Genomic DNA, 13,896 nt, shown 5'->3' with positions numbered 1-13,896 from the left:
AAGTTTAGTGTTTAAACAAGCATCTACTTTGTAAGAGCTCAGTTGAGGTAGATCTCAACAGTTGTGTAGAACTTTATTAGCTATTGCGGAATGAGTTATAAGACACGTAGTGTTCTCTCAGCTGGTCTCACTCTGTAAAGTTTGAGTGCCAGCAGCATTGTAGCTGGAGCTGTGTGTGTCACAGTGGGGCGTGTACAGCTCATGCAGGTCCCAGGGAATACATGCTGCAGCTGCACTTCCCAGCACTTATAGAAATACTGCTCTTCTACTGCAGATTAAGGGATATTTTTGCCAATGTTACCTGTATGTAATTTGTTTTTTACTGTGTGCAAATGCAGGCATTGCTATAAAAAGGTGTTCCCAAAGAGTGATTTTTAGGTCTAGAATTCATTTTGGTTGCCTGTATGGGAACCCTCCCATCCCGATTGTACAATCATACCATCTTTTTATTCCAAAATTCCTGTCTTAATGTAGGAAATGTTGGTGCTTAAATTTTCAAATGATGAAATGTTAAAGTTGTAAATATTCACGGACACTAATTTTAACCTTGAGGTCAAAAATTAGAGGTTAATTTGAAGGTTCTGTACTAGAGAGAACACCTTCTGCAATGTCTGACTGAGAGCAGGAGCTTTCTTGCTGAATAGGTTGCCAGGTGTCCCTCCATTGCTAATTTAGAATGTGTTCTTATGTGTCAAATAAAAATAGCTATGCTAAATTAATCTGAGGGAGAAGAAAAGGGAACCATGCTGTTTGTTCTGTACATCCTGAATGGTAACATGCTTTTAAAATTATGAACTATAATAGCTAAATGGGCAGTATGTTTAAAAACATGTTTTTAAAGGTCAGCTATAAAAATAAGGAAATAAGTGTTGTATATTTTGTCAGCTTCTTTTGAGTTCTCATACAGGAGCATAACTTAAATACAAACCCAACTTTCTACACAGAAAATTCCTTGACGTAAAAAAAAAGGCCAAATCATGCTTTTTGCCTTCTATCCTTCATATCCTTGTGAGGGATATTAAGTGGCTTCTGTCACTTCTTCATCTGAGCCTAAGATTATACTTGGACCTTTCCATAAACTCCTTTATTTGTGCAAACTGCTAAGCTTTTATGTGAGCTTGATCTTTGAAAAATCCAGTGCAGATAACCGTTCTGGAGGAAGAATCAAAATACTGCACTTAAGGTTGTTTCTGCTGCTGTGTCCTCACTGGCATCTGTTCAGAAATGAGAACTGGAAAAGATAATTGCAGTGATGATTTTATGTGATGGTTCCACAAGTTTCAGCCTACACATGCAAGTCTGAATAATGCAATTTTTGAAGGAATATAATCTTGTTTAGTTGATGAAAACAAAAGAGTTCTCAAATTGTGCAAACTGAATATATGCTATTCATACAAGATCACTAATTGGAATTTCATTATTGAGACTAGCTTAGAAAAGTAAATATCAGTAAGAAGGTACTTACTGAAGGAACTGCCTTGAATTTGAATTAGTTGTAATTATGAAAAGATCTTCTACTAAATTCTGATAGATATAATGTGAATGGATATCTAATGGTTCTTGCATTATGTTTAAAAAAGCTTCTTTCTGACTAAAATACTGGACAAACTTTTACAAATACCTCTTCTTGGCCTTCTTAAGTCTTCCAATTTCTGTTCTATTTTTGTTTGTACTTAGGTCTCTGTACCAAGTCATCTGTCTTCTGGCAGGTAGGACACTGCAAAGGAGGTTGTGCTGACACAGAAGCTAAATAATCACTTTAGTTTCTGTGCCTCAGTGACCTCAGAAAATCTTTTCCTATTCTGTTCTTTTAGCTGGGAAAAAACCAAAGAAAACCTCTCATGTCTTTTCTTGATAAAAATCAAATATGTAGTTTTACTTTTATTATCCCTGTTACGATCTATTCCTAGTGTGGGTATCATACTATATATGTGTTAATGCTATTGGTGGAAGAAAGCCTGGTGTGTTCTATTTATAAAGCAAAATCCTTTTTCTAAGGAAACTTTTCAGATACTGTACATGATTCTTGGTTGTATTATGAAGTGCTCAGGAGGAGTTTAATAGGCAGTGATTGCATTACTGTGGAAAATGAGCAGTTGTGGAGGAAAGAAGCTGTTGCAGTTGAAGTTAGGGTTGTTACACTTAAAGTCTATGAATATGACTAGGAAGTTGACAAGACTTGACTGCAAGAATCACTGCTGGAAAGAGCCTGGTTAGACTCTTTAGGCCAAAAAGTCACATAAATGAATTATGTTATAGCTTACAGTGATTAAATTGAAAGTTGAGGATTTAAAAATAAAAATACCCATTTTTAAAAAGAGGAAGTCAGATGGCCTTTGCTGTTTGTGAAAGAGGCGTCAGTTGATTGATTGAGAAGACCACTGTAGTATTGTAAGTGGTGCTGTGTAAACTTCGTATTCTGGTTGATTTTGATTTTATTGGCCTTTATATAGAATTAAGTACCTTGCTATTGAATTAAGAAACAAATTGCTTGCTGAAGATTTATTAGAGTATCTATTAGAATACTACATTGCAAGTTTACTGAATCCACTTCACTGATTACCAAGTTAGTTTAGGTTTTGGGCTTGGTTTGTTTGTTAGTTTTACATTTTCTTGCATATAATTTAGTCTTTGTGTTTAATTTAAAATGCAGCATTCAGAGACTTGACAAAAATAAAGTCAGATGCACAGTCTGTGGTATTGTCTTAGTTTGAAAAGGATAGTTGTCTGCTAAGGAAGGCAGGAGCCTCCCCTGAAATGGAAAATGCAAACTCCCTCTCTCTGAATTGTTATAATTTTGGAATTATGGGGCTTTCAGGCAAAGATATGAGAGCAGGAATAGCAGCTCTTTATTAGGGAAGAAAATAAAAAAAAAAAAAACAAAACACAACAAAACAATGCAGTAATATAAAACAACACTGTCAAGTCAGAATAAGACCTAACACCATGTGGGTCAGGGAATGTCAGTAGCAGTCTGATTAAATGGGGGCTGCAGTCCTCCTGGAGTGGCAAGTGTGGTTCTGTTGAAGCAGTGATCCTGTAGAAGAGTGTAGTCTTCCTCTGAAGATCCAGTGGAGGTGTAGATGGGCCTGGTCTTTCCCTGGGAATCCAGTGGCTAAGATAGCTGCTCCTCTGGGAATCCACTGGAAAAGGCTGGCTGTGGTCTTTCAAACTTCTGATTATATCCAATTAGGAATGCTTGGTTTCTCCCTCTGGGTGGAGCATCTCACAATGGGATAATGTAATTTTATCAGTCATGCAGTGACAGTCCATGGCTCATTAGCAGAAGGTATTTCACCAGGTGGAGGATTGGTTGTGGAAGAGATAAAAAAAGCTGCCCTCTTAACAGAAGATAATTGCCCCGTCAGATAGGAATAGAATACACACACCCATATCCAACCTAACATATTAAGAGAGATAGTTGGTTGAATTTACTTCTGAGGTAAATAGCACAAAATTTCTTTAAGACCCATTGTAATGGAAGTGAAGGGATATTAGAGTCTTGCCCACCTCAAAGGCAAAATACTTAAAAATACAGATCGGTAGATTATCCTGTGTAGAACAGCTTTAATTTTGATGCTACTGGATTGGGTTTACACTGGAAGAACTGTGAGTTGAGGTAGTATTACAACTCAGCTAGATTATGATATAAATAATAAAAACAGGTTAATTTGTAATTACACACAAATATATATCTGATTCTTTGGCAAGTGAGAAAGGTGAGAAGAAAATCATTGTGATCTTCAAATTCTAGGATGATCAGGTGTTAATAGCTAATTGTTACATAAGGAGGCCTTATGTTCTGCTGTTGGAGGAGTCTTAACAGTAATTTTCAATCTCAAAATTAACTGATATATTAATTCAATTTAATTAATTTTACTTCACCTTTTAGTGGTCAGGCAAATGAAGAATAGGAAAAAACCTGTTTTACCAAGTGACATAGTTTTTACCTTTTCAATAAAAATTTTAAAAAGTAGAACAGTATAGAATAGTTTTTTATACTCTTTTAGATGACCAGTCACAGTGTGTTGGAGGTCCTGGGTCTAAGTGGACAGCTGCTTGGAATGTTGCAGAAATTGCGGTGGTGATTTGGTTGGTTGGAAAGCTGTCAGATCCTGTAACTCTGCCTTACAGTCGGATGGCTGACTGTTCTGTGAAGGTCATGTTGACCAAAAAGAAAAATGTCACATATGTATATATAAAATGGTTTAGAAAAATGTCACTTAGACCTTTTGAAATAGCTATAATTTAGATGCTAGGAATATGATTCCCTGTTGCAGAATCTGCTGTCATGTATGTACAGAAAGGTATATGTTTCCTAAATATTTTTTCCTTGAACCTGAAGAAACTTTGACAACTCTTATAGGAAAATATTTGATACCTTTTTTTCTCTGTACATTTCCAACTGCTGCAAAGTAATTGCTGGTTATTTATGACTGGCATTGCTTGTAGGTACTTGGAACTAGGAAAGGTTTTACAAGTCAGTGAAATAAGCTACGCAATCTCATTGCTGGAAGTGGCAGGCAATACGATTGTTCAGCAACTAATGTGAAATTCCAGTGCTTATTCTCTGCAGGGTATTCAGATTAGACACCACCTCCTTATGTAAATTCCGGCTGAAAATCTGTCATGATATAGGATAAAAAAATTAATGGTTATTCACATGGTTTTTCTTGCACTTTAGCTCAAGTCTGGTTTTGATTATGATAAATATAGATGGGCCATAATTTTTAAATGTATGCTCTGAATACATATTCTGTTTAATTTGATGATCAGATACCTTGACACTATAGAGGAGTGTTAAACTGGTACTTTGAAAGTAATTTCCTTCCCTTGAAAGTGAAGCCAACGTTTCAACTAATTCTTAGAGAAGATAACAAATGTTATGTTTCACTGCACTTACGAAGTGCTGAGTGCTGAATTTGTGAGATGCTAGATTCTGTTTAAGATGAACTCACTATTTCAAGTGTTTGCCTTTCATATTTTTTTACTTGAATTGTGAACAGTACACATTTTGCACCTAAAGATGTTATATCATCAATTATGAAGAAGTTGTTGTATACCTATGAGGAGATGGAGTAATATATTTTATTTTTTCCTAGAATAACTCTGGAAATCAGCTTACTCTCTCTTTTCCATGTGAAACCATTATCTTTCAAAGAGATCCAGCTCCTTGGCATCAAGGATTTTATATTCCAATGCTAAGGTTTGCTATCTGCCGTAGTATAAAAGCTATAACAGAAATATATGTAGGATGTTACAGTATGATTCAGCAGTTCTTGAATCCTAGAATACAATAATTTTTCTTAAGGTATAAAGCCTGATTATTTATATTATACGTTCTGGATGTAAGCAATTAACCAAATTAAATTGGTTCTTTTTATGCAAAAAGATACCTAAATGCATTTTATCCTTTTTTTTGTTTTTGTTTTTTTGTGGTGTTTTTTTTTTTGGTTTTTTTTTGTTTTGGCAGTTAGCCTGTTTTCATTTTGTGTACAATTTAGGAAATACTGAGGTGATATTTTGTTTTACAGGATATTTCAGACTTTGTGTTCTTGGACAAATTATTGCCACAGCTGACTTGGTATCTTTCAGTAATAACTTCCCTTAAGTCAGTTTAGTCAGTTGTATTATGAGCAACCATAAATATTAACTACAGAATATTTCTTCTAGGAATCTTTCAATTAACTACACATATGCTGACAAAGTGAATTTTGCTTACACATGAAAAATATTTATTTCCTATCTAATTGGTGAAGTTGGAAGAAAAAACATGGGTCTTGACCTGTGCTGAGTATATTGTGGACATGAATATTTTTGCATGTAATAAGCAGTCTTGGCCTTGTTTTTGGTTTTTTTCAACCTGTTAGCAAAGGTAAAGGCAAGGGAATGGCAAATTATCAGGTTTAAAATGATAATTAACCTTATAATCACTGTATTTTCTAGGGAAATTATATTGATGAAAGTAACATTAGTTTTTTATGTGCAATCAGCTGTTTCTGAAAAGTCGAATTGAACAGCATTTAACTTTAAAAATAAGCATGTGTATTTGTGTTTGGGACTTATCATTATTGCCAACTGTCTATGTGATGATTAGCTACAGAGAAAAGTCTTTCTCAGAGATGCACAGTAGAAGGATGCGACAGGGGCCGCAATTGCAGCAAGGGGTATTCTGACTATACATATGGGGAAGAAAAAAAGAAGGATTAGAATCACCTCATAGCCAGAGAGGCTATGAAGCCTCCAGCCTTAATTGAAACTGGACTGGCAAAAACCTAAGCATCCTCATCTTCCTTTCCAGTTGCATCTGTTTTGGTCATAAGCTGAAGTAGCTAACTTCCAGAGGTCCTTTCCTGAAGCTGAATGATTCTGTTTTGTTTACATCAAATGGAAGTTTTAAAGTGTGAGCCATAATAGCTATACACTATCACAGTTTACATTACTAATAAATTCATGTTTACAATAAGCATTATGTTGTTTTAAATTTGTTTTATAGCATGGAAATAGAGTTTCTAAAAACCTCTTTTTCTGTGTATGTGGTTTCGATATTTATCTTAAAACTCCTTCTGTAAGACCCAGCCACGCATTGAAAACCTGTTTTGTTAATAGCTGAACCATACAGAGAATGGTCAGATTGCATTTAGGTTTTGTAACTAGATTGTAAATCCTCTGAAGGAGAAACAATGAGTAGGTTTAGGCAGATGTGTGTGGTGCAACAATCAGTCGGGTGGGAAGACTGCAAGGAGATGTCCAAAAACAGGGATGTATTTGACGTACCATAGTAAAGGGAAATGGTTTGACAATATATGAGGGCATGGTTCCCAAGTGAGAAGTGGAGCCTGCTAAAGTACACAAGCAGTTGTTTGCTCACTTGTTAAATTTTCAATGAAGTCTGACTGGATTCATTCATAAAGGACTGAAAATCAGAGAAAAATATGTCAGTAATAAAGTATAAAAGGCAACTAAAATGAAGGCAAAGAAGTTCATTTGACAGAACACTGGAAGCAAAGACAGGGGTTACCTACAAATTTTCATGTCATGTCTGTAATTTAATGACTTTATGTAGGAAGAATTGACAAAAATCTTTTTATTTCATAAATAGAACTTAAATTGATTTGAATTTGACCTGTGTCTTGTGCCAATATGGAGAAGAACACTCTAGCCAGCCTATTCTCTTGCCACTCAGCTCTGATTTTTCCCTGCTATTTTAGGTATCGTTTTTGCTGCTACCTTTGTGAAATGTAAAAAATTAATGTATAAAGAAAATTTTGGACTAGGGAAGGGAAAAGGTATGAGTAAAAACTTAAAATTATTGCTCTCATAAACTCATCATCCATAATGTCATTTAGAGTTTCAGTAATTAAAAGTGTATATCTTAAGGCAAAAAAGAGATAGCTAGTGAGCACATTTCTTGTGTTATGTGTTGTTTTATATGTTTGCTTTAAGGGATAAATTAGTGGCATTCTCAGAACAATAACTTTGATGTTTCCAGAACTAGGGCAAGTGTAATGACAGAAGTGTGGTCTTGCCATATAAAGGAAGTATGTTGTCAGCAAGCAAAGGATAATAGCATCCTGTACACCCAGAAGGCCTGCTGTGATGTTTGCGTCTGCATAAGATCCCCTTCGCCCTCAGAAGAGGCTATTTTTAAACTGGTGCTGAGTTTGACCTTAGTGAAGAAATACTGTTGTAACATTTTTAAATGCGTGTTCATGCACAGTGTGTCCCTCAGTCATCTAGGACGCTGACGATAGTACTTTTTTCACAAAAAACTTGTTTTAGTTTCTACTTTACTTGAGTTGAAAGGCTTACCTGTTTAACATTAGCAGGGAAAACCTGATTACAAATTATTTCCTGTATCCTTAATTGATATAGCTTACCTGAATCCATAGACAGAATTAGAGGTTTAAATTCATTGTTCCATGCAGCTTATGATAAGGTGGTGTCACATTTCTGATTAAAATAGAAATAGCTTCCATAGACTCTGTTGTTAACTACATTTTCTTCACTGTGAATGGTGATGTCATTGAAAAACTTGTGAAGAATATGAATTGTTCCAGGTCAATACTACTACTACTTCATAGGAACAGCGTGCACACCTTTGATAAGTGAAGGAGAATGTTGATATAGTTGACATACATTTATTGCAACACCTTTTAAATACCCTGAAATGCCAGGAAATTTTAAGAACGTTCTTTCTTGAGCCTTCTAAGGCCCTTATGTTATTGCATGTTATCTAGAGACAGGTTTTAACTGACAGTGATGGGAAAGCGCAATATTGGAGTGATTCCTTACTGGGAGAAATTAATGATGTGAGTATATGTTAACTAACATTAAGTTAAACCTGACTTAGCAAAACAAAGGTCTTAATGTGTCTGAACCCAAATTTAGCAGAAAAAAGTGAATCTTAATTTCTGAAACTGTTTCTAGATGCTTCCTTAGTTTTTATAATTGAAACAGGTAAGCATGTTCATATGGAATATTTTCTCCTCTTTATTTCCCTCTTTGCCTATCCTTTTTGAGAAATTATAACAGTGATTATCTTTGAGACAGTTTTGAGTAGCTGGCCTTCCAATTTTCCCTTTTTTCAGTTCTCTTTTGTAATCCTGTGGCCATTTTTGGTATTAAAAAGACTACGGAGTTTGTAAGTGTGTAAAGTAGGTTGGGATTTATATAAGTATTTACATTAAGTCTGTGAGACTGCAGCTTTGGAGCTGTTGTCTCCCACTCTTCTGAAGTCTGCTGCTGTTTTTTCAGCTAATTGTAAATTACACTTTTCTCCTTTAAATTACTTAAAAGTTTTTTTGTGCGTGTTTGTTATGTATGTTTTAACCAGCTATTACCTGAGGTTTGTGAACAGGTATAGCATACTGTTACTCTAATAGATCTATGATTGAATTGATTGAAAATACTTTGAAAAGATTGCAAAGACTCTTAGCAGTTGTATTTCACATTTCAACGGTGTAACTATATGTGAGATGAGACAGCTCAGCAAGGTTTTCCAGTTCTCAAGATTTGCTAATACAGCAGCAGTTGACCATCAAGGGAAATTTAGGTTTGAAGGGACTCTTCATGTCCTGATTTGTAAAAACCCTCCTGGGCTATTCTAGAAATTTCTGCTAGCAACTACATTTAGCTCTTCTGTGTGGCTTGTTTCAATTCCTGCATGTAGCTGTATGTACTATTTACTGAAGCTCACGAGGTGTGACATGGCAGCAACAAGTGCATTCTCTAGGTGGCTGCAGCAGGGCTGGCAAACGGGTTAGCTCCTGGTATAGAGAGAACATGAACAGAGCATTTGCTCTTTTTAGCACCGAGAATTACTTCGGGCTAGAAGTAATCAATCTTGGTATATCTAATCTACCAGTTATACTCCTGCTTCATAATATATTAATAGTAATATGACTGCTACTGGAATGGGCTGAGTAAAGGTTTTATTATTTTACTGTTTCTTTCTTTGTCTGATACTTGCAGTTGATAAAGTGAACAAATAATAAAACACATCAATGCTGCTTTTATCATGACCTTCATCTGCAGGAAGCTAGAAGTTGTACAGTATTTAAGGATATCTCATGAAGAACCCTTTTGAACACAACAGGGTTATGATGGCTGTATTCATATATTGCTGATTGGTCTCCCATGTGTAGTCTAAGAATAAACTGATTTGGAGATTGTTATGGAAATTTGATCCAAGTACAAGGCAAGCTAACATGGACTCATATAACTAGCTGATATTCAAAATGATCTTTGACTTAGGAAGAAAATAAATCACATTCAATTTGAGAACTATTATAGCAAGAATTTCAACAAATAGGAATTGGTATGATTATATTTGTTAAAAAGTATTTCTGATGGACAAACTGGCAAATAAGCATCTTGCATAATAATTCAATAATTATTATTATGTGTATGTAATACTTGTAGAACAATTTCATATTACATGATTGATTTGGGAAGTATCCTGACACACAAGAGGTCAGATTTTGAACCAGCTGGCATGCAGTAGCAGAATGACTGCAGCATATTACTCATACACTCTGCAAAAGTTCTTAAATGTGTATGTTCTTTATTAAAATCAGTAATTTTTTCTTTCCCCCAGTGACCTGGAACAAAAGCAATGGTTGGTGCTGCTGGGAGCCCAGAATCTGAAAGGATTTGTAATTCTTTAGGGCGAATGATGTTTGCATTGCCTGTGAGAAGAGAGAATGTAATCCCCATTTTGCTCTTGCAAGTCCAGAATATATTGATAAGTTTTTCTCCTTAGGATCCAAATCCAATATATATTTTAAAACAGTTCAGAAAATCTGAAGCTTGGAGCAAGAGGGAAAATTTTAAATTGATGTGTTTTACACCTTATTAAAAAACCAAATATATAATATTGTATTTATGTCTAATACAATATTTACTTCTAATACAATATAATTCTTCTAATATATTAATTTATGGATATGTTTATGGTCTATATAAATGTTTTAGATCCTAGAGTGACACACTATTTTTTTTTGAAAACAAAATCCATTTTCATCAGTTTGTATGGAGTGTGTATTCAGCTGCTGAAGGTCCTCTCCTTAGAATGGTCATCCTCTACTTGGATATGAGGATAATTCACTGTCTTAGTCATGTATGTGATGTATCCATGTAGGGATTTGTTCTATTTAGGATCCAATTAAAAAACCCAAAAAAATTAATTCTGTCCTGTGTATTCTTGCCCATGGCAGAATGGATGGTCATGTTGGACTGTGTGACCTTTCAAGGTCTCCTTCAACCCAACCCATTGCATGGCAATAAGATCCCTTCCTGAAGTTTTCTTGCTTGTTTTGGGTTGTTATGTTCAGGCTCATACTAATGAGGTGGAAGGAATTTTTACCACTTTAGCCAATGTAACTGGGATTTATATGGAAGTTATATGCTAACGAAAGACATTTAGGTTTGTCTTCAGGGGTTTGATGCTTAGATTATCTGTATCCAAGATCATGCCCAAGCCAGAGATAATGTGGTACTGAAAAATGAACTGTGTTGCATCCCCCACTTCATTTGGGATGTCAGTCATGCCTCTTTCAACCAGTTGTGATAAATACAGAGACATGAGAGAGTAAACAAGGAAGCTGAGAACAGGCCTTGATGAGGGAGAAGTTATATTATTGACACTGTTTTTTTGTTGATCCTAGCTGCACTTTGGTGGAGTGTCTATTCAGTAGCAACTCTAGAGAGAATATTGTGACAACTTTATTTTGCTTCTTGTTTGTTTTGCTTTATCATTGCAGACTTAAACAGATTACAACAGACTAGTTCACCTGTTAAAGTTTGGCCAGTGAGCAAGCCTGTTTCCATCCTTCAGAGCATCTTATGTCTTGTTTGTGTTTCAGAAGTCTCTAATGAAGGCTTAAGGATGAAGCCTCTAACTTATTATTTTACTCTTATTTATATTCTGTCATGCCTAGGATGTTGATTTAGGACAAAAGCATCATTATTTAAGAAACTCTACGTAGATTTCTTTGTCGCCTCAAGGGGAGTTTCTGCATTAAACCTACTCCAATTATCTCTATTGTTATAATAGTCAGATATCATAAATCAAGCCTACTCACCAGAATATCTCTCTAGTCAGTGGAGAAAAACGAGCACTTACAGAAATGAGTTTTTATCAATTATCTTTAGACATTTTATGTTAAATGATGGGCCAAATAAATGATATGTAATCTAATTAGAATAAAAACACATTTCTATATAAATTTTCCACTTTTGTCCCTAATCTAGGTGATCAAATAATAATGAAATTATTTTAGTATGTTTCACCATATAGTTTTAAGGATTATTTACGTGCAATTTACTATTGCCCAGAAAAAAGTATTTTCCATGCTATATCTTAAATTCCAGGGTGACATTTCCTACTTTTCACTGCACCTATTTGGACTCTCCTATTGGGAGACTGTGGTATCTGACCAACAAGGGACTTCAGTTTTACTGTCAAACTGAACAGTCAACAGTTTTTCATCCTCTTGAGATCAAGCATCTATTAAATGAGCTATAGGTGCAGGTAACTAAATAATATTGGGGAGCTTCCATACTGTTCTTGTGTTTACAATGTTATTTTCTTTTTTTTCGCTTCCTTCCTCTCTGTCTCTTAAACCACACAGAAGAAATAAGGTCATAATTTAATGAATGACCCCTTGGATCACAGATGCTGACAAAATGAAGCCTGAACATTTTAAATTGGCTGGCTGCTGTTATCCTAACAGAGCCCATTAAAGTCACACAAGAGAGCATAACTTATTATGTAGTGAAACTGTGACTTTTTCATGGTTTCTTTGTAAATATGACAAAATTTATGGATGGCATTAGTGATACTAAGTTGACAGAATTAAAACCACTGTTTATGGACACAGTTCAGCAACTTGATTTAATTAGATTCTCACTGCATTGATCTAAGAGGATTTTCAGGCAGTATTTTATGATGAGGGTTTGGAAGAGAGTGTTGGAAGTTTCCCAGAAGTGAAGAATTAGAAGCAATATTTTTCATTTAAATACATACATGTTTAGCTAATTACTTAATTAGACTCTTGCACTTTGAAACAGTAGACAGTGTTTTGTATAGGGGCTTCAGCCACTGTCCAGCCTGAAAATTCATCTTAAGCTAATGATTTACTGCACTGAGATTGGCTCAGGGGGATAGAGCATGATACTCATAACATCAAGGTTATGGGTTTGATCCCTGTGTGGGCCACTCAAATGTCCTTGTGGGTCCTTTCCAACTCAGAATATTCTGTAAATATAAGGCTGCTTACTGTAACTATCTGACAAAGGAAACATTTACTTCACAATCTCTTCAAAACTGGAAAAAGAAGGTGAATTGTCAGTTGGATTCCCTACCTGTGTGCCCTTCCCTATGTAGTTCAACAGCATTGAGAGACATTGGATATGTTTCTTTCTGTTAAATAGTACCTGAATGTCTACAGCATCTTTTTAAACAAATTCAAGGACAGCTGATCTATAAAAAGCTAAATATTACTTCCTCTACAACTTCCTGTGGCAACAAACAACAAAAATTACCAGGTACTTTTTGCTCTTTTTTTGTTCTTCATCCAGGGAATGTCACAAATCCACAGATCTGATTACTAATTTCAACCATTAGTTTCAGATTTAGCTGAAAATTGTGCCAGTGTTACAACTCTCAGTAGCTCTTTCTGTAAAATTCAGGATAGCTTGGATGGGAGTCTCAACACAGTCTTCAGAACATTGTTTATAAATGAAGAATCTCTTCAGATTGTATTTCTCAAAAACAAGAAATAGTAATTTATGTGAAAACTGTGCTTTTCTTTCTCACATTTCATCTTCCTTTGCATATTGTATAATATTGTAAAAAAATGAAAAATACTCAAAGATGATCTCTGTTTCAGTACTTTATGTACTGTAGGAAGGTATCCATAGACCAGGTGTTGAGTCCTGACATTAACATTGTGTCTTCCATTATTAATATTATTACCTCAAAGCTAGTATTAAATTTGTATGTTAGTGATGTCAAAATGCATATGAAGAAGTATTTCTGGAACAGGAAAATGAATGCCATCACAATTTTTCTGTATATTCTTGACTATGTAGTGATGATAATCTTAAAATGACAGATGTTTATTTAACTTTTAGTTTGTTTTTTTTTTTTTTTTGCCATGTTTTTCATATTGGTAACTTGTATCTATGGACTTCACTTGGATTGTGAAACTTGAGGCAATATAAGAAAGCAGGGGGAAGGTTCACATAACTCCAAAATTAAACTTCACTTCTATATAATAGTGAGAAATATGCCTGTAGACAAATGCATTGGCTAGATGTAGGTTTTTTTCATAATTTCAAATTCTGCTGTGAAACATCCAAGGTTACTATGACATTCTCACAAAATATTTT

General features: G+C 34.9%; 1 protein-coding gene across 4 annotated transcripts in view; it reads left to right on the top strand.

Annotated features, from left to right (window-relative positions):
* IMMP2L (inner mitochondrial membrane peptidase subunit 2) overlaps positions 1-13,896 on the top strand; it is a 419,753-nt gene that overhangs the window by 25,360 nt on the left and 380,497 nt on the right. Inside the window, exon 5 of one of the 4 annotated variants that reach the window (XM_074539895.1) lies at positions 10,100-10,336. The exons of the other annotated variants lie outside the window; for them this stretch is intronic. Within the exon in view, the coding sequence (XP_074395996.1) occupies positions 10,100-10,169 (70 nt within the window). The 3' untranslated portion in view covers positions 10,170-10,336. Of the gene's footprint in view, positions 1-10,099; positions 10,337-13,896 lie in introns of those variants that run through there. 4 annotated transcript variants of the gene reach the window in all.

The sequence above is a fragment of the Zonotrichia albicollis genome, chromosome 4, assembly GCF_047830755.1.
Source record: "Zonotrichia albicollis isolate bZonAlb1 chromosome 4, bZonAlb1.hap1, whole genome shotgun sequence".
NCBI classification, from domain to species: Eukaryota; Metazoa; Chordata; class Aves; order Passeriformes; family Passerellidae; genus Zonotrichia; species Zonotrichia albicollis.
Note: the sequence above shows the minus strand (reverse complement) of the source record. Positions and strands in the feature narration are given on the sequence as shown.